Genomic DNA, 21455 nt, shown 5'->3' on the forward strand with positions numbered 1-21455 from the left:
TGCTATCAGTGCAAGGACAGCACGAACGTTCCCTCTGATCTCCTGCCTGCCTTGTCTCTCCCTCCCTGGCAAAAGCCTGGCCTTGATCTTTGGGAACAAGGCTTCCTCTGTTTGCAGCCAGGAGCTGGGGAAAGAAGAGGCAAAGTGTCCTTCCCAAGGCAAGGACAGGGACAGGGACAGGGACAGGGACAGGGACAGGGTCATGGGGATACACCCTGAGCTCACCCTGATCACCCCTGAGTCTGCAGAGGCTTTTGAAGCACCATTGCCATGGCAGGCATGTGTGGCACTATAAACATCCTCCAGTGTCCCTGTGTGCTGGCCCTGACACCAGCTAATTCCACATTTCTAGGGAAATATTGACATTTTTCCAATAGCCTGTCCCACCTGCTGCAGCCAGCAGTGAGAACTTCCTCAGCCACAGGCACTTGTCCTAACTTTTCACAGATTTTTTGGATGGATTTTCTGCCCTGTGTTTTTCTAGCCATTTATTTTTAAGCTCAGGTTGACTTTGGGCCTCAGCCAAGGAATTTCACTGTTTACATCAACAAAGGGAAGCGCTCCCAGCCTCCTTTAGCCTGGTCTGGATCTGCTGTCCAAGAATTCCACACAAAACCACGATGCCAGTGGCAAACCCAGTCATTCCCAGTCCACCTTCTCCAGCTCGTTGTTGTTTTGGAGAGCTTTTAACCCTTTACCTTCAGCCTTCACCTGCAAGCAGCTCCCAAAATACAAATAATTGGAATTTCTGAAAGATACTGCTTATCCTGGGATATTTCCAACCATTGGAAAACAGGTGCCATTCCTGCTGCTGGGACTCCCCTCACAGCTCCAGTCACTGAGTGCATGACGACGCAGTTTGGATGCACCAAAAAGAAAGAGAAAGTCTCTTTTTTTTTAAAATTCTTTATTTATAAAAAAGTACATTTTTTTTTTCCACAGCTCAGCCACTATCGGTTTTTTATACAAGTAAAAGGAAGGGTGATGCAACACCCCACCCACACAAATTATAACCATGAAAATACCTCCCCCACCCCAGGATTCAAAATGAACAAATTACCAAGGATGGAAAACAAACCAAAACAAAATAAAAAATAAAAAAAACAAAATCATAAAAGTCCATTACATTATTTTTATTTTTTATTTTTTACAAAAGCACTTACAACACAGATTACAAAATAAAAAAGAAAAAAACCCAAAGAAATAAAAGAAAAAAAAAAAAGTGGGGTTGGGGTTGTTTTGTTTGTTTGTCTGCAGTTTTAATTCCACAATGATCATTACAGACAGAGGATGAAAAAAAAGAGAGATAAACTCACTGGAGCTGAGGAATCATGTTTTAAAAAAAGAGAAAGGCCAAAGAAAAGGAAATCCAGATGCTCAACGAGAGTCCCTCCACCAACAGCAGCGTCTGCCAGCGGAGGATGTGACTCGGTGAGCTCCTTCCATTCAGCCCAGGGAATCACACACGGACCATCCCCTGCTCCCAAAGCCAAGCTCAGCCTCTCGCTGGGGCTTGCCTTTCCTTCCCTTGCTGATGGGCTGAGCCCCCCTGCCCTCGGTCCCCACTCCGGGGTGAGTTCGGGACTGATGGGAAGGACCCAAGGGCTTCACACCCTCCCCTGTCCCAAGGATTCCCCTGCTCATCCCAAGGAAAAGCTCAAACTGGCAGCAATTTCCCTGGGGATGAAGGGGTGGAAGGAGGGCAGGGTGGGGAAGCCGAGGTGCTGTTTCACACCTCATCAATAAAGAACAGGCTGGCAGTGTCCCCTGTCCCCACAGCCTGCACAGACCCACAGTGGAAACTTAAAAGTGGATTTTAACCCTCTGGCAGCCTGGGATCCCCTTGTTCCCACATCGGAAACCTCAGAGCCTGCAGGAATGACACATCTGACCCCCACAAGGGCAATGGGGTTTTCCCCTCCATTTACTCTGGTACCCAGACCCCAAAGATCTGTGTGTGTGTATGTGTGTGTGTGTGTGCAGAAGGAAGCACCCAGCAGAGCAGCAGCCCCCCTTCCAATCACACTCCCTTCTCTAATTGCCTCAAAATCAATCTTTGGAATCTCTCTCTCCCTAACCCTCCGCGATTTTTGCTGAACTGTTGTTGTGTTTCTTTTTGACTCAACATCAGGAAAATGGTTCCCTTTGTCCCTCATGTCTTTGCAATCAATTTGGTGCAACCATCTCAGTTCGTTGATTTATTTCATGAGGAAATCTTCAGGTTGTTTTTTTCTTTTTTTTTGGTTTTTTTTTTTCCTCCCCTGCTTGAATGAAAATAATTTAACAGGGGAAAAAAACCCAACAAACCTGGTAATTAAATAAGGGAAAATAACATCACTAGGGTGAATTGCAATGAATAAAACTAGAGAAAAGCCCCAGCAGGGTGTCTTTGTGCATAAAGCACAGGCTCGTTGTGGGTTGCGATCTGTTTGCTTGCACAGCTCCCTGAATTCACACCGGGAAGGAAACAGGGGGGATTGGCCCAAATTCACCTGAATTTTGAGTCACTGTCCTCTCTCTCACTGCTTCCCCACCCACCCTGAGGTAGCACAAGCTTTGCCATCCAGGATGAGGGTTTGGGAAAGGGAGAAGCACCAGGCTGGTGTCTGTGCTCCCTGGCAGAGCCCAGCCCAGGGAGGTGATGAGGCACTGCCAGCCAGGGGACCACAGCAGCTCGGGACTGGTGTGAAATGGGACATTTCCCGGAGAGCAGCAGCAGCTCCCTAGCACCGAGCTGGAGGGGAGGAGAGGGGACAGCTTCCCTCACCCAACTGGGAGCTGCCACTGGCTCTTTGCCGGGTCCTGGGGGTATTTCCCACCTCCTCAGCACCTCTGATGGAAGCGGGGTGGGAGAAGCGGGGATTTTTCACTTGAGGCAGCCGGAGGGACCCAGCCTGTGAGCTGATGTGTGACCCAGAACCTGCCCACTGCGGGGAATTGGGGCACCAAGGGACAGGTGACACCATCCGCCGAGCCAAGAGCTGCCCTGGCAGGCCCTGCACGTGGTTCCTCCCTTTGGCCTCTCTCCTGAGCTCACCCCGGCAGGATCAGGTACCACCTTCTGCTTGATGGTGCTGGAAAAACTCATTAGTTCCCTCCAAGGGTTCCCCTCAGAGCAGTTTAACCCAGAGAAGGCAGGGATGCTATTACTGGACCAAACCAGCTCTCGGATGAAGCATCAATCTGATTTTCTTCCCCCACACTTCTTTTTCCTTCCACCTTGCTATGGATTAATGGCTAATCACTTGGCTAATTACCACCCCAAGAGTCTCTTGGCCATCTAGCTGACCCTGCAAAGGACAGCAAGGAGCAAATGACAGCACAGAGGTGGCATTTCTCCGTGGCTGTGGTGATAATTGCACCAGGGGAGCAATGCTGAAGAGCTCAAGGATGAGAGAAATGCAGCACTGAACCTTGAACTCGCAGGGTGCCTCGCTGCTGTGCCGGGCAATGCTGGCTAAGGATCTTCCACTCCAGGTTCTGGATGAAAAATGGTCATTTGACCCCTTTTCTGAACCACTCTGAGGAGGTAAGTGGCTGAGCTAAATTTGGGCTGGTGCAAAAAGGGCAGGAAAAAGTGCTGCAGCAGGAAGGGAATTTTGTACAGGCTCTAGCTTGGAAATTCCACATTGCTCCAGTCTCTCCTTTCCTTTCCCTGGGTTTTTGAGCCCTCACTCAGTGGACAGTGTGTGAATGGGCAATAAATAAGCCAAGGAGGCTGCAGCTCCAAAAATGACACCTTCAGAGGCAAAATAACTCCCAAAGCAGATTTCTTGGTGTTCCTTTGGTCATCCCCAAACTTGGGAACAGCCCTGATCTCCCCCAGGCCCTTCTGCCCCACTTGCCAGCCTTTGCTCCTTTAGGACACAGAGCTGGGGGAATTTGCCAGACCTGAGCAGTGACCTGAAGGTGACAAATCACTGCTGGACCCTGCAGATTTTATGGAAGATTGTTTTCCAAAGGCACCTCCTGACAGGGTGTACCTGTGCTGGGGGAAATCTGCAGGGCAGGGTCTGTGCCACTGATCTCACTCGGTGCCTTCTGATGCCTCCCCAGAGTTTGGTGTTGGAGGCACTGTCACCATCCTGTTCCCAGCCTGGCTGTGGCATTCAGATCAAAAGGATTATTCACTCCAGAGATGGACTTTGTTGGGAATTCCCCCTGCACCACACACTGTGCCCTGATCCAGATTACAGGCTCTCCCTTCGGGGGAATCAAAGCCCTGTGTGTGCTGCTCTCCCAAGGCACTGGAGGGAAGTCATTCCCACCCCTAATCATTGGTAATCTGAGATTTGGAGAGATGTTAAGAGGTTTCATTTCCTTTATTGGGGCTTTCTTGCTAGCAGGGTGCTCCTGGTGGCAGTGGACAGAGCTGGGATGGTTCAGCCTGAGGGATCCCGAGGGAATCTCTGTCTGCCCTGGCTCTGAGAGGACACAAAGCAGCTTTCCTGGGGCGTGTGGCTGTCGTGCCAGAAGCCAGGAAGCCTGAGGGGCTGGCAGGAACAGCAGAGAGATTACAGCCCTACAATTGGATTGTACCCCACTAATGCAATCAGAGCACACTGGGGATGGCTCAGGCTGAGCTCCCTGTGGTCTGCACCGAGCACCTCGAGGGAAAGGAAAGCTTTGGAGGCCGCCTGGATCAGAGCTCTGACCTTGACTCATCTGTGTGGCTCTGCCTCTCCACCCTCCTCCCTTTTTGCAGCAGGATAACCGCTGTGGAACAAAACCCAGCAGGTAAGGCAGGAGGAGAATTAGTCCTGCTATTTTTAGATGTGCATGATAATACAGCTCAGAAAACTGGGGATTTCTTTTCAAACAAAAGATTTATTTATACATCAAATTAAAAAAAAAAAAAATTATAACCCACAAGAAGAAAAATAAGCCCCAACCCAGTGAACCTAATCTGGAGATGGTCGGTGTGAGACAGAGGGCCCTGAAGTCTGGAATCCCATTTATTCACAGAGCAGAGATAGCAGCAATCCAAACCTCCCCAGCACACCGCCGTGGCTCAAGGCAAGGAGGGCGAGATCAATACCCCAGGCTCAATCCCTCCTACCCTGTCTGCCAAGCCTGTGCTCAGGAGAGGATGTGATATCGGAAAAGTGGCAATCAATGCCAGCTACGTGGTGCAGCCACGGGGTTGTTGCTAGGAGAGAGAGAGAGAGAGAGAGAGAAAAGCACCCCCCTGCTCTGACCAGAATAAAAAATAAAGTGTAAACACATGACAATTAAGTCTTAGTGGTATAATAAAATAAAACTCAGGGGCTGGTCCTGCCCTGCCTGGGTGTGCAGAGCAGAGCTGAAGGCAGTGAATGTGTGGAAGCAAAGTGTCCTCAGTTGGTCCCTTCCCCAGTGGATGTGCCCCAGTGAACTGCTCTGTGGCTGGTACCAGTGACAACAACAGCAACAAGAACAAAAAGAGCCAGCCTTTCTCTGAGCCATCACAGGGGGAAAAATGTCACCAATAAATACTCCTTTTCTTTCTTTTAAAAGAACACTCAAACAAAGACAGAAAAATGAAAAGCCAGGCAATAATAAATTGTGGGAGGAAAATGGCAGTTTTGTTTCCCTGCTCTGCTATCAGCCCCTGCACCTGGGGTTTGGTTTAGGGCTTTTTTTTCCCCCCTTTCTCCTCATTTTCCTTTTATTGAGTCATTAAAAACTGTGTGTGGTTCTCTCCAGGTGTGCAGCAGGCAATGGGAATGTCACCCAGACCCCACCAAAAAAGATTAAAAAAAAAAAAAAATATTGGGGGAAAAAAAACCCCAAAATCCATTCACCTGATAATGGCACCTATGTTTCCATTGCCATAAAACTCTCCTGGCCTCTGTCCTACGGACAGCCCACCTGCCCCCCTCCCAGGGTTAAAAAACAAACAAAGAAGACAACATACAAACAAATTTCCAGTGTTTCGGGGGGGGGGAGTGGGAGGAGGAAGCCTCGGGGAGGGAAGGGCACTCTGAGACATGAAGACACAAACAGAGTGTAATATACAGGCTGGGCAACAGTCGTTAAAGCAAAGAGTAAAACACCTAAGCCACCGACCAATACGAACACCACAGAAGGGGACGAAAGTCGTCGAAGAGAGAAATTAAAAAGCCAAACCAAAACCGAGAGAAAATAATTACCCGACCTCCCGCCCTCCCGCACGAGCCCCGCCTCCCCCCCCAGAAAAAACAAAAAACAAAGGATCCGTAAGCAAAGCCGCCCTCCCTCCCCGCCTGCCCCCAGCCCCATCCTGCTGGGAGCATCCAAAAAGTCTGTGCGGGGCCGGGGCGTGCGTGGGTGTGCTCGGAGGGATGCAGGGGAGGGAGGGCATCGCTCGCCAGCGTGTTTGTGTGTGTGTGTGTGTGAGTGTGTGAGTGTAGCACGGGGGCATGGAGCTACACGTACCACTCCTTTTTGGAAATAAAAGACCCGTCGTTCTGCGACACCATGTTCTCGGCCAGGTCGAGCTGCTCGGGGTCGTACTGGAAGCCGAGTGTCCTCTCGTCGTAAGGTTCGGGGTGGGCCTCGCCCTCGTCGACGGTGAAGTAAGGCCTCTTGGCATCCTCCTCGTAGGCTTTGGGGCCGCCCAGCTTGCGCTCTCCTCCTGCATCCTCATCCTCGTCCTCGTAGGTGCTGCCTCCCAAGGGGCCCGGCTTCTTCTCGTCGTCCGAGTCGTCGGGGTACTGGAGGTTCTGGGCCATGGGGGGGTGGTGCTGAGGGATGCCGGCCTTGCTGTAGCCGTTGCCGTACACGTGCTTCTTTGTGCTGTAGTCACCCTTGAAGGTGTGCCGCCGGCGCCGGAGCACCACAAAGAGCACCACGGCCACCAGCAGGACCAGCGAGACGCCTCCCACTATGCCCCCAATCACCGGTGTGGGGATGTTCGGCTGCACCATGGATTTGTGATCATCGATTGGAGACGGGGTGTAGGGAAATTCTGGGTAGGAAAAGACAGATGGAAGGGGGAACAGTGTCAAACCATGCGGAAACGCGCCCTCCCTCCATGCTCTCATTGCCAGTTTGGGGCGGGGGGTGAGGGGGTGGGAAGATGAGGGTAAGGAACAGGGAAGGGAAAAACTGGGGAAAGGGGAAGAGGGGCGTCCTCACAGGGGTCAGCTCTGCCTCAGCAAGGGGAAGGTGCCGTGCCAAGCTGGCCAAGCCTCATGCAGGAGCCCAGCAGGCTGGAAGCAGTGATTTCCCCTCCCCAGCCCTCCTGGTGTCTCCAGGTGCGCTCAGATCCCACCAGCCCCGTGTCTTGAGTCCGGACGCGCTCCGTTTTACCAGCTGACAGAATTCCAGTTCCAGTTTCCCAGAGAGTGCTCCAGGCAGGGAGCGAGAGCCCAGACCTCAGCTGAGGGTGGGCACTGAGCTACTCAGAGGTGCTACACTGCACCCATCAGCTCTGCAGCCCTGGATCAGAAGCAGCAGAGCCTTGTGATCCCCCACCCAGCCACCCACAGCTGCCCTGTGGCTGCACAGAGCTGCTCAGAGTCCTGCTGGCTCCTGACCCCTTGTGCCGACCCTGCAGCACAAGGACACAGCCCTCCCACTGCTTCTTTCCCTTCCCTGGCCAGCACAGTGCCACTCCTCCTGCTAATCTCGCTCCTACGCTTACCCTGACCTATTTAAAAAAAAATAAAATAAATAACTCAAAAAGAGGCAGAGGAAAGAGATGAGAAAGCAGCTCTCTTCTCTTTCATGCAGTTCAACACCTACACTTTGGCACAGATAAAGTTTGAGCCAGGACTTCAATCAACCTTCCAGGGCTCAGTTACAGCCCTTGGCCAAGCTCAGAGCCTGTTGAACCCCTGTGTCCAGCATGCATTAAACACCACATGGGTGTCCCAGCCCTTCACCTGCCCCCAGTTTAGGCAGCAGGCACCTGGTTAATGCCCCTTGTCAAACTCAGCATCCCTGAGCACAGCCAGGGTGGGGTGGTGGGGAAACAGGGGCTCAAGGGCAGCAGATTCCAAAGGGATGGGAGGCAGTGAGTGCTGCCTACCCCCCCTCACATCCCTGCTTAGCCCAGCCACTGAGGGAGAGGGGAGAAAAGTGAAGGCACTGCAACAGCTGCAGGTTTTGGACAAGGGCACTGAATTCGAGCAATTGCTGGCCTGAGCCATAAATATTTTGGTTTTTTTTTTTTTTTTTTTTTGTGCCTAGAAGATGATTAATTCCTGCCTCTCCTGAAACATCAACCCCACAACAGTGTCTTGCTTTCTGCACTGCTGACTCGCCTGGAGCGAAGGCTCCTGGGGCTGAACCCACACAGGGAGCAGCCCACGGGGCAGAGTGGGCTGGGGGACAGATGGAGGGTCCCTGCTGCAGCCAGAATGAGGAGCAAGATGCCATGCAGGCAGGAGGGAGTTTTTTTTTCCCCCAAAACACCCTTAGAGAAGCAGCAAGGCCATGTCTGGCAGCACGGGAGCCGGGGCTGGGTTGCAGAAAGCCAAAGCCACATGTTGCATCAAGAGAAAGCCTGTCCCAGCCAGCTGGTTAATGCAGAGCCTCTCTGCAGGGACAGTCACGTCCATCCCCTCGTGGTGCTGCCTGCTGAGGGCTCAGCTTCAACCACACAACATCCAGACCATTCCCTCCACCCCTGCCCAAGCCACCGCCCCGGGGCTGCTCCTCGCTGTGCAGCCTCTGTGGTGCCCAATTCCCAAAGCTGTGCACGAAGCAGGGGAGCACCTGGAGGCTGAGTGGGAGCAGGGAAAGCCCAACAAGCTGGCTCAGGCCCCAGGAGCTCGATCCTTCATATTCTCACAGCTCTGAAGCCTCCTCACACCCTGCTGTTCCCTACAGCAAGGCTGACTCTGTGCATGGCCCCACAGTTCCCAAATGCCACCCTGAAAAGCCCCAGACGTGGTGTGCAGCTCCCTCAGACAACACCTATCCCTCTGCCCCCCAGCTCTGGAGAGCAGATCTGAGAGGGGAAGTCTGTGCCTGATTTCTAAAGGAGCTTGGCCCACTTTCCTGCTAAAAGCCTCATTAACAGTCCAGGTTGGATGTGTGAAGAGAAAGAGGGGATGTTTTCCTACCTTTTTCAGGAGATATTTATTTTTTCCCTGCCCTCGCCACCCCTGTTCCACCCCCCTGGCACTGCCAACGCCATGGACATGAGCAGGAACACATCCATCCATCCATCCATCCATCCATCCATCCATCCATCCATCCATCCATCCATCCATCACTGGTGGATTTCACACCTTGCTCAGACAAGGAACTATTTTCTCCCCTCCTCCCATCCCCATCCTCCTCACCGTGTCCCCTGCCAGAGAAGACAAACCCAGACTGTGGGAAGGGAGAAAGAAAGAAAGACAGGAGCACCACACACCAGCAGCCCCAAATCACCCTCAGAGCTTCCTCCCTCCTCATCCTCCCTCCGGAGCCGGACAAGGGGGGCTCTGGGGTGTGGGGGGGTGACCTTGGGGTGGGTCAGTGTCCGGGGAGGAGGGGTCCAGCCACCCCAGAGCCCGGCACTGCCACTGGATGGCGGCACAGACCGGCTCTGATGGAGCAGGGTGGGCACTGCTGCGACCCTCCCCCGTGCCCTGTGACAGTGCCTCGCTGTCACCTCGCTGTCACCTGGCCCCACATCCAGCTCCATTAACCAGCCCTGCCAATCCCACAGACTGGGATCCAGCCCTCTGCCCAGCCCGTTCTGAATCCGGGGTGCAAGCAGAGCAGCACCAAGGAGAGAGGGGGAAGTGTGGGAAAAGGATCCCCTGTTTTTTGTGTCCAAGGGGGGCGTGAAATCTCTGGAAACCGGTGCGATGCCTGAGCGTGCTCGGGGCCCCCGTGTGAAAAATCCATTAGGAAGAGTCTGGAGAGAATTAAAGGCGCTGTGAAAAGCGGCCTGGAGAAACAGGAGACAGTGGAGCCGAGGGAGGGGGAACAAGCCAGGCTTTAATGCCAGCATGAAAAGCCTCCCCCCGCCTGCCACCCCCCAGCCCTTATAAAAAGAGGGAGTGCTGTATGAATAGGAATTAAAGCAGCAACACTATCTGCCCGTGCCCGGCTCTGCCAGCTGTTACATTCAGCCCAGCTTCCTGTCCCTGTGCCAGCAGCCAGACCTCTGGGACAGCAGCTGGGAGAGCAGGGGGACAGGAGGTCACCCCGGGCACCTGGCCCAGCCCACAGGTTCTCTTTGATCCCTTTGAGAGGCTCCAGGCATTTCTTGCCCTCTTCCTGCAGCACCACAGGGCTCAGCTGTGAGGCCACAAACTTCCCCAAACCATCCCCATCGCAAGAGTGGCTTCAAAAGCACAGGTTTTTAAAAATTCCCATCTTAATGGCTGTTTTCCAACAAAAATGAGGCGCATGCAAATCATCTCACCTGTCCATCAATCCTTTATCTGCTGCTTTTTTGAACCTGCTGGCCAATTTTAGTGCTATGCAACAGAAAGAGCTGAAATTATCCCTATCAGAAAGCTCCTGGAGACGGCTGGAGTGGGATCCTTGGCAGAGGTGGGAGCTAAACCTCATTAGACATCAGAGAGCCCAGAGGAACAGGAGGCTGCTCCCAGGGGCAGGAAGGGCCCAGATCAGAAAAAGGGTATTTTTAGATGCCCAGTAATTCTTCTGTGATATGCAGATCCACGGGAAATCAGCTTTCAAAAGCTCTTCTGCTCATCTGCTGGGATATTTTAAAAGACTACTTCCTGTGGACATGTTTTTCCTTTAAGGCCCTTTACCCTCCTTTTCCCCTCAATCCTAAGGACCAAGGGAAAAGCCAGCACCAGCCCAAATTCTCCCTGTAGCCACAGGCACTGAAGAAAATGTCAAACTCCATGAGGAATTAGCTGTTGGACATGTGTCAGCCCAAGCTCTTCCAGAGGAAGAATCTGGATTTCCTTCTACCTTGGAAAAACTAAACATCCACACAATGTGAACAGCAGCTCCGGGGAGGAACAGGAACCTGAATTACAACGGGGCTTCCCAGTTTGCAGATGGCCTCAGCAAATACAGAAATGACCCTGCAGGGTTTGCTCAGGAGCCAGATTGCTGATGACAAACTTTCCCTGCCGGAACAGCCCACGCCAAATTGTCCCAGGACTTTGCTCCCGTGTTAAGTTATGTACACGAGGGAAGATAAGGAGAAACCTCGGGACAAAGCCGCAATTTGAGAAGCCCAGAGCACTGCTGACCTTCTCCCTCCCCCCTGCACCTCTGCATGTCCATCTCCAGCTTTCCAAGGGATCCTGCTTTCCTCTCCCTCCCAGGGGTTCCTGCGGGGAGGGTGGGGGTGGAAAAACCACTGGCAACTAATCCAGCAGTTCAGCAGCTGCCACTGGCGTTTCAGAGCGTGACGGCTTTCAGGCCAGATGCCAAACGTGTCTTAGGTTTTAATCTCTCTCTCAGGTCACCTATCCCCTGTCAGTCAAGCCCTGCTCCCGCACAGATGCCACCAGACAGGACGGCACAGCCACTCCGGAAGATTAGCATCAGCCAGACCCCCCCCTCGGGGCTTGCTCCTCTTTGTTCCCCCCCAGCCCTGCATCCTCCCACCTAAATCTGCCTGGCTTTGGGAGCACCTGCTGCAGGGCTTGGGATTTAGGACTTCCCAGGAAGGGCTTTCCCGAGCACGGTGCTGCATGGCAGCAGCTCCAGCGAGCCCCAGGGGCTGTTTGCAGTGACCTTGCCGGGACGAGAGCGCTGCTGGTGTGTAAATAACTCCCTGCTGGAAGCCAAGCAGGGGGGGTCAGCAACCCCTGCCAGCTTTTCCTCCCCCCCAGCCTGTAGCACATCCAAGGCCAGCGCTGCAAAGCTGCTGGCACAGGCTCTCCCTGCTCCCCCAGCTCTGCCAGTTCCCTTCAAAGGCCCATTTGCCATTTTTTTCCCTTTCTCCTTCTGCTTCCTCTGGCCAGTGCACGAGTGGGTGAATGTCTCCTGCACAGGGCATGCCCGTGCTCTGCTGCACCCAGAAAATCCATGGATATTCCCCCATGGAAATTCCTGCCCTGTGCAGCAGGGCATCGCTGTGCATGCAGGTTTGGGAAAAACATTTCCATGGCCAGGGTGAAAACTGGGAGTCACAGGTGTGAATGTCCATGGGCAGGATACAAATGGGATCACACTTGTGAATGTCCATGGCCAGGATGAAAATGGCATCACAGAGGTGTGAATGTCCATGGGCAGGATACAAATGGGATCACAGAGGTGTGAATGTCCATCGGGATCACACACACGTGAATGTCCATGGCCAGCTCCCTGTGCAGGAGCACCACACACCTGCAGTCCCTAAGCACAGCTTTTCATTCTGTCACCCACCCGCCCGTAATAAATAGTTACATGTCACACTACATGGCTTGCCTGCGACTGACAAAGGTCCTGCAAGGCAGGAGCAGCTATTATGGGAACAGATTGCTGGAATAAAATATTAAATTTTCACTTATCAATCTCTATAATGCACCATAACTCTCATGGAAGCATTCAGCCTTCTCCCCCTGAACAAATTGCCCTCCCCATCAGGGGGCTGAACCAGCCCTGCACTCTTCCTTTCTGGGGCCTGGAGGGAAGATTTTGGGTGGCAAAAGGGAGGAGAACAGGGAGACAGAAGGGGAAAAAGCTGCTGCAGGGTTTTCTCTGCATCAGTGTTGTGATTTTTTTCTCCCAAGGCTGGCTGCTCACTAGATTGAACTCCATTTATTGCATGCAGCTCTTGAAAGAGGTTTCGTGGTCCACTGACAATCCCTAAATTGCCTGCAAGACCCAAACAAATGTACCTGTAATAGCTGAGCGAGGAGGGCTGAGCCCTCCCCAGCACCAGCCTAATCGCTCCTTAGGGAGAGCTGGATAAACATATTCAGATCCCATGAATTCTTAAAGGATTCTTATTTTTTTTTAAATGTGGTGCAGGCCTGGCCTGTGGGGTTGGCTGATAATCCCTCCTGGTGGGGCAGCTCTTCATTCCCTCTCATTTAACCTCAACCCCACAACCAGCACCTTTGGGAACCAGCTGAGATCACAGGCAGGCAGACACCAACCCTGACCCCAGAAATCCTGCCAGCCCCCACTTCCTCTGCCAGCCAGTCCTCTGAAAACACACCAGGAAAAGAGACAATCCCAAATCCCCGAGCTGGAGCTGCCCAGAAGATCCTGTGCAGGTCAGCTGGTGCAGCCACCTTCAGTGCCACTGAGGCACCTCAAGAACGGGCAGGGAACATGAAGAGAGGGCTGTGCCTGGTACCTGACACCTGGAGTGATGTGGGGTGATTGGACAGACAGAATGACAGCAAGAACTGGTCACTGAGGCTATGGGGGGATGGAAAGTGAGAGCCTCTTACTCTCAAAGTCTTCTTCAGTCCCTATTCCACCTCATTCTGTGTGTGAGGGCTGAGCTTGGAGGTTTTTAAGCTCTGCTCACTGTTTCAGACATTCTGGACACTTCGTGGGATGGATTTCTCTTGCCAAAGGGAGTCAGCTCCGTTTGTACCAGGCACTGCCTCGGGGACACTGAGGTGGCAACTCCCCTGGAACGGCCAGCAACTGATCCTGGCCATGACCTTGCCCTGGTTTTGGGTGGTTGGGCAGGGCTAGGAACAAAGGGCTTTGTTCTTCCAGTGCCTTTGGCTGGCAAAAGAAACAGCCCCCAGAGAAATGCCTGTACCAGGAACAACTCAGCAGGCAGGGATCCAGGACAGGAGGTGTGAATTAAAGGCCTGCTACAGTGATAATGATCATAAATAAATACCGGGTAATTAGCATCTAATTAGCACATCCCATCCATTGACCTCGAAGCACTTGGATAGGGGAAGATTAGCCTGCTTTGCCCACGTTACAGAGAGGGGAGCTGAGGTGCTGAGGGTGCCAAACACAGAGCTGCTGCTAATTTTAGCTGCCCCAGACTCGCCTCTACACTTGCTCAGCGTTTCCCACCAGAGAAAGCTGATGGAGGAGGCTGGGGTTTCATCACTCTCAGGTCAGAAAATTCCCAAGAACAGAGGCTCTGACTGCCTTGGGCTGGACAGAAGAGGTAACAGCCCTGGGATCCTGTCCTGTGTTCCCCATGCCTTGGAAGCCCCCAGTGAACCTCATTCACCTCCCTGCCCATGCTGTCCCGGGCTGTTTGCAGCCCAGAGCTCGCTGCAGTGTGGCTGTGCCCACCTCACTGCTCCAGGAGGCACTTCCAGCCCTCCTGAGACCCACCAGTCACTGCCTGATAACCCAAATCGCTCCTTTTACCCCAAAGGAACGGGTTAAATGCTCCTTTCATGCTCTCAAAGCACCCACAGGCACTTTTCCCCCTTGGTGATGCCTCACAATGTTGCTCTGGCTTTCAGAAATCAGGCTATTGCCATATGTTATTTCTTCTCTTGGAGCTATTTCTTGACATGACTTTCTCTCCCTGCCACTACCTAGGCTTGCCCACATGTCTTTCCCTCCCTCCTGTGGCCACACTGCTTTGCAGGCCGTCAGAATCCTTCTGTCTCCTGTGACATGACAGCACCACTTCCCACTGCCTGCATCCTGGGGTGGGATTCCTTCCTGGAGCCAACAAAGCTCCCCAAGCGCTCCCAGGAATCCATGGCTGGCAGGTGAGCTGAGTTCACAGAGCAACACTGGAAGGAGCTCAAATGAAGAATCATGAGAGTTGCCCAACACCAGAAGCAACAAACACCATCCTGAACAAGTGACTCATCCATCTCCTGCCTTTCTGGCAGTCCACATCCTCATCCTAGCCCTTGTTCCGATCAATATCTCCCCGACGTGTCTTTGCTGTTAACATGTGCAACCATCTCTCTGAACCCAAAGCATGAGACAAGGGGGGAACAAATTGAATTGGTGCAAGAAAGGAAAAGACCACGAGAGGAAAGGAGAAAAAACAATCCAGAGCAAACCAGTACAAAAGCCCAGAACTCCGCTGCCCCGTTTGCATCATGAGATTCCCACCTTTGGAAGGAGGTGCTGATGACTGAGGACATGGAAGAGGTAGATGCCAACTGCTCACACCTTTGTGTCCCTCCCCACCTCCTTTTCCACGTTCCAGAGCAGCCCAGGTGCTGTCCTACCTGTGACATTGACTTCCACCAAGCCCGAGCGTGTCCCGATGGCGTTGGTGGCCTCGCAGACGTAGGTGCCGGCCACGCTGTAGGACACGGGCCCTTTGAAGTAGATGGTGTTGTTCTGGATCTCCACGCTCCCTGGCAGGGTCCCGTTTGGCCTGGGGGGGACAGAGACCATGGTTGACCCCAGAGGTGACACCCAGCAGCGTTGCAGAGGTGACACCAAGGTTCTGGGTCTTGCCCTTGGGCAGGTGCAGGAGCTGGAGGTGCTGGCTGGAAAATCCCAGTTAATGCAGGCAGGAAAGGGACACAGCCTGACCCTGTTTTACCCCAATTTCCTGCCCACTGAACTCTCCTGATCAACCAGTGTTCATTTCAACTCAAGGAGCTCAAGGACAGCAGTGTTGATTTAGAGCCCTGCCCACGTCAGAACAGTCAGGTAAGTGTGAAACTGGAATAATGCAAAACTAAACCCAGAGATACAGAAAATAAATGAACAAAGGCAGATGAAAAAAAATAATAATAAAAAAAAAGAAGCCCCTGTGTGCTAGGAAAATACACACATGGCCTGGTTATTCTTAATTACTGAAGCAAAGTAAAGTAATTACTTCTCTTAGGCAATTAAAAATTACTCAAGTAATTCCTTCCCCTCCTCCCAACCCAAATGTGCACATATTGTCAGCAATTTATAAGAAACAAAAGGGAATAACGGGGGTATAATTAGGATTGTAAAGTGCCTAAATGCATGTATTTTGCATGTCTACATATGCACATATGTCCAGAAAACACAGTTTTTTCCAGCTCCATCAAGGCAATGATCCCAAAGCTGATGGAAAAAGACCATAACTGTGTCCCTATAGAGCCCTGAGCCTACAAACCCAAGAGCACAGCTCCAAAGGGTGGTGTGGGATGCTCCAGGAGGTTGCTGCCTCCTCTGACAGCTCCCCTGACTGCTGCTCATCGCCACCCAAATGGGAGGAGAGGAAAAGCACTGCTGGGTTTTACATTCCAGGCAGGAGCAAAACAGCAGCAGCCCCCCAGGAAGGGGAGGAGGCACAGAAATAGCCTCAAGTGGCATCTCTTCTGCCTTGGGTGCATTTTTGCCTCCGAGGCTTTCCTGGAAATGCTGTGAGGAACCCAGAGAGCCCCTCAGAGTTTAAGTCAGACTGGCAGAACCAACAGATGGAGAGAGCTGGGGATGGAGAACCAGGAAAAAAGGCAAGAAAAACAATCCTCTTCAGACTTTCACTTTGAACAGTTTGATCTAGGAAGTGGAATGAGACAGAATGTGCTCCTTGCAAAGCCATGTTGAGAGCCTCTCTCCTGATGACAAATGCCAGCTGAAAAGAAGAAAGGATCCATTTGATCTTCCTCTTTTAAAGCTACATGAGTGCTTACAGAGAAGAAAGAGCGACAGAGAGAACCACATCAGGTTGTATCAATTCCCACCTGACTGCCCAGACACCCCTCACTCACTTTTCAAGTCCCTTTAGTGTGTTCAGCCAAAAGCTGGAAACCTGAGGACAAGGAATAGCTGCTGTTTAATGTCAGTCACTTGAGGGGCTCCTGGAGCTGATTCCAGGGAAAGGTTGTTCACACACAGACAAATTTTGTGTTATTTGTGCCCCTTCAAAGCAGGGAAATCCTGGGTTCTTTCCCAGTTCTGTAACTGAGGCACTTGGTGGTGCTGGGCACATTAATCACCTTGTCACATCTCAGCTGCCTCACGTCACCAGGGCAGAATATTATCCCAGTGAGGTGAGAAGGGGAAGTTTTCAAGGTATTGAGGCTGCACTGTGCTGGCAGCCACCTTCACCACAGGCACAGGTTGTACCTTGGAGTGCCACCGCTGACACTAATGGCCCCGAGTGACCAGAGGGTGAGCGAGGTGTCTGCAGAGACTCCCTGTCCCTGCTGGGAGGTGACATCTGCTGATGGCAGCAGGGGACACTTACAGCTTCCACTCGTAGGTGTGAGCTGGGGGGTTGGCATCAGATTTGCAGATCAGCTTCACATCCTTGCGGTTCAGGAACCAGTTGCCATCAAAGCCCTCGATGGTGACTTCTGGCTCGTCTGCAGGGGTGGGGGGAAAGGGAGGAGAGCAGGAGGGGAAAAGGAGAGAGGAAAGGGTTGTGGGAAAGGAAAAGGGGAGGAAAAGAAAAGGGAAGAGATGAGGGGGCACGGGTAGGAAAAGGAGAGAGATTGTGGGAAAGGGGAGAAAATGAAATAGGAAGAGATGAGGGGGCAGGAGAAGGAGATATTACATGAGGAGGGAAAGATGATGGGACAAGGAACGTGAGGGAGTGCACAAGAGACAGAGTAGGGGAGCAAAAGGGACATGGCAGAGGCAGAGAAAGAAGGTAAGAAAAAGAGAAAACCCACCATTAGTCCAAAGGATCTTTTCAGTTTTCACCCTCAAAAACAAGACAGCAGCCCAGCAGCAGCTCCCCTCACAAACCCCTCTTCTCCCAGAGCGTATCCCCCAGCCAGCCCTGAGCAGGGAGCCCTCCCAGCTGTGCCCAGGCCCCCTTACACTGCACGTTGAGGGTGATGCTGTCGGTGAACCTCTCCAGCTGGTAGTTGACCACGCACATGAGCTGCTGGCGGTGCGCCTCGCGGCTGGGCACCAGCCGGTACCGGCTGATCACCGTGATGGTGCCGTTGCTGTTCCGGATCTCCTGGAACTCCGCTTCCCCCTTCAGCTTCGTGTCCCAGGTGACAGTGCTGGGGGGTTTCCCGTTGGAGGAGGTGCAGGTGGCTACCAAGATCTTTTCTGTCCTGCCAGACTTGGCAATTAGCGGCCTCTTGGTGCCCTCCATCCAATTCGTGGGCTTGGCTGCAGGGGAGTGCAGGAAGGAGGAGGAGGAGGAAGAGAAAAGGGTGTAAAGGGATGGTTAGAAAAATGATGCTGCTCTGTTTGCTGCATCCCAAGAGCCATCTAACACCACTGAGGCTGAGACAGAGCTTGTGGTGATTGTGCAAATTGCCAGCAATAATTCCCATGTAATAATTGCATTATGGCAGTGCCTGTGCATCTTGCACCATCTCCCTGCATCATTTATGGGGAAACAATAGTGGAGGTGCCATAAATGCACAGATATATGTAAAGTCAATCCTTTCCTCCCTGTTTCCATCCCTGTGTTAGAAAGGAACTGATATTGGAGAGAAAATTAACCATAAAGACCTTGGGTGGGGTCTGTTCACTCACAGCCCTGAGCTCCAGGGACAAGCTCTGGTTGAGTTTAGGATCAATCTGTTGTTTCTTCTCTCCTGACAACCCCCAGCTCATTAAAACTCACCACTCCCACAGGGATCTGGTCACTGTTACTGCACCTGCATTAGGAGTGTAGGTGGAGGGAAAAGGGGAACTGAGACCTGGGAAGAAGAAGAGGTGTGACAGCTCAGCTGTCTCAGAACCACCTGCTCTGTGCTCCCTGCTTTTCACCTTCCCAGTCAGCTTAAAAATCCCCCACAGGTACAACTTTCACCCTGAATTCACCTTTGCCCTGAGCTCCCAGGACATGAATCTCAGGTTCCTCCAGCTCTGTTGGACTGGAGGTTCACCCTACAGAGCCTGCCCAGAGCCTTACCCAGCACGGTGAGGTTCAGCTGCCCTTCCCGGTTGCCGGTTGGGAAAGTGGCAAACTCACAGATGTAAACCCCTTCATCCTCCAGCTCCAGCCGGGACAGCTGGATGGTGCCATCCTTGAAGGAAGGGTTCCGGAAAGTCACCCTCTCCTTGTAGGGGGACAGGATGGACACGCCCATGGCGGGGTTGTAGATGGCCACATTCTGCTTGGTGCCGTTGGTGGCCTTCTGCCACGTCACCTGCGTGATCTTCACATTGGGCAGCGGGTTGGTGAAGCTGCAGTGCAGCACCACGTCGGTGCCGATGAACCCCGAGACGCTGTCATTGACCAAGACAGTCTGAGCTTGCAGCCCTGCAACAAAACAGCAGCACGTGAGTGTTTGGGTACTGCCCAGCAACTCCTCTATTTATTGCACTTGTTTCTTATCGGCATGGCTGATACAAGAGCAATTTGTGGCTACAGGCACCTTCTGCATCCACCTGCAGCTTCATTCTTAGTCATAAACACCTTCCTCCTGCTATGAACAGCCCAGCCTAGGGCTCATCATCATCATCATCACCCAAAGGCACAGGGCTGGATCAATAACACCTTCGTCCCTTTTGTCTTCAGCTCTGGGTGACACTGAATTGGTTCTGGTAAATATGCAGGGTGTGTGTGTGTCTGCAGGCATGTGAAAGCCCTGATGTTTATCAGCACAGCACATCCCAACATATGCTAACACACACTCAGACATCCATTTAATCCCATTGGAGCTGCAGCAGTAATTAAAGGAGCTGCAAAGACTCAGCCCTCCTTTCAGGGCAGAAAGAATTCCTGTATGAGAACGGCTTTAAGGCACTGCCTCTACACCTTGCACGATCTTCCTGTATCATCCAGATCATTTCTGTGGCCTTTTTATAACCCCAGAAGTAGCTGAATTTAGGAACGTTCCACCTTGATTCTGTGGAAGGTGCTCCTGAGAAGTGGGAGCTGCAGTTCATGACAGCTCTTCTGTCTCAGTTGATTCCTCCCCTGACAGATGGAGAAAAATATCTCCCACTAGACTGACCCTGAAATTCATCTTTTCTGCCACTGTGTCTTTTCCTAATCTGTGTGTTTAGAGATAATGCTCTGGTAATTATACAGCCGGTATTTGTATGATAAATACAATAGAGAGGCAAGGTGGTAAGAACGAGAAAAGCGGGTTTTGCTCCCTGCTTCTGGGAGAATCTGCAATTGGATGGATTCTGGGAGCTGGGGAGGAAAGAAAGGGATAATAAAAAAAGAAGGAAGATGCACAGAGAGTGAAGAACATAAAAGAATAATGGAACAGAGAGAGGGGCTGGGGAAAGAAAAATGCAGAGCAAGAGAAACAAGACAGCACCTCCTAACAGAAATGTCACCCTACTGTGTTCTTCCAGGGATGAATGGCTCCCTGTCCAAGGCTAAAATAAACTCCTGTGTTGGTCCTCGTGGCAGATGTGCCCTGGGACTTCTCCAAGAGTCTCCTTCCTGCAGTTTCACACACACACAAGTGCAGGCAGACAAAACTCTCCTCCACCCACCCACACTCCACACTGCCCCCTCACTCCCTGCCTGTTGTTCCCAACCTTATCTAATCCCCACATCTCGTCCACGCCTCTTCTTGCTCCCTTCTCCTTCCTGTGACCCCGAGGACAAGCCCCAACAACCCAGCCCGGCCACAAGACGCCACCAGCTGACCACAGCCATCAGCAGTTCTGACCGAAACTCGGGCTCCAGAGCTTTGTGTGAACTTGCCCCCTGTTCCCCGAGCCAAGCCCCACACCCCAGCACTGCAGCTGGGTGCTCAGGAATGTTTTCCAGAGCTTCTTACAGCCACAGCAAAGCGCTGGTGCCCTCATGTGCCTGCACGCACCGAGCCACCGTGTGCTCTGGGGTGGCAGGGTGCACCCTTCCCCTCCCAGCACAGCCAGAACCATTTTCCCCACGGTTTTCCCTCCCCAAAGCAGAGGGTAGGCATGTGGAGAGGCATGAGGCTTGGAGAGAGCCACATGTGGATCATGTTTGCCCTCTGGAGAAGGATGTCCCAGCAGCAGGACACAGCGAAGGACTTTTCTGCGGCCTGTGCCCACAACATCCTCCCTGATGAAACGAGGGCACCGGCTGGGTTTAGATGAGGCAACACTGGATCTGAGGGAAGAATGGGTGGACAGGGGAGGGGGGAGATGTCTCCACCACGCTGTGCAGCATATGCTGCTCCTTCCACCCCGGAGGTGAGCGAGCCTCTCGCAGCATTGCCCACACCCGCCAAGGTGAGGAACAGCTTTGCCAAGCAGTCTGGCTCAGAAGGCTCCAGAGCCTCCCAGAGCGTGTGGGAGCTTGCTGGGGAGACTTCAATCACGTAGCCAGGGCCTTGGGAAGGGCCCAGCTGGGTGGGTGTGCTCAGCGCTCCCTCCTTCTCCCAGGGCCGGGGGAGCGCGGAGTCATCAGCGCCTCTTCCACTGAGGGCTCTGTCCCCAGCGGGGCCTGCCCGGGGCTGGGGCGCTGGCACAGCTGGCTCTGCTCCCCACAACAGCTGGCTCTGCTCCCCACAAGCTCCCTGACCCCCCGTGGGGCTCAGCGGGGCCCTTTGAAGCAGGATTTCCACACCCCAACAAAGCGGCCGGGTCCGCCACCGCAGGAAGTCACGGCTCAGCGGTGCCAGGCCGGCAGCAGTGGAGCCCAGCTGCAGGGACGAGAGGGTGCAAGGCCACCAGAGTCACCCCTGCAGGGCTGGCAGTCCCTTGTGGCACGTCTGGATGAGCACTGCCAGCCTGAAGGCCGCCACTGATGGGCAACCAAGATGTGCCCCTTAAATGAAGATAAAGTCAATCAAGCAAGAGCCATTCCAGCAGGGAATATGATG

At 52.8% G+C, this 21455-nt stretch overlaps 1 protein-coding gene across 1 annotated transcript in view; it reads right to left on the reverse strand.

The window, feature by feature from the left end:
• Positions 1-1315: 1315 nt before the first annotated feature.
• The window catches only part of LOC107214419 (nectin-1-like), a 56721-nt gene continuing 36581 nt past the window's right edge, over positions 1316-21455 (reverse strand). Inside the window, exons 2-6 of the mRNA XM_015649819.2 lie at positions 18590-18940; positions 17533-17835; positions 16955-17072; positions 15006-15157; positions 1316-6928 (exon numbers count right to left, since the gene is read on the reverse strand). Of these exons, the coding sequence (XP_015505305.1) occupies positions 6387-6928; positions 15006-15157; positions 16955-17072; positions 17533-17835; positions 18590-18940 (1466 nt within the window). The 3' untranslated portion in view covers positions 1316-6386. The remainder of the gene's footprint in view (positions 6929-15005; positions 15158-16954; positions 17073-17532; positions 17836-18589; positions 18941-21455) is intronic.

This window comes from Parus major, chromosome 24 (genome assembly GCF_001522545.3).
Source record: "Parus major isolate Abel chromosome 24, Parus_major1.1, whole genome shotgun sequence".
NCBI lineage: Eukaryota > Metazoa > Chordata > Aves > Passeriformes > Paridae > Parus > Parus major.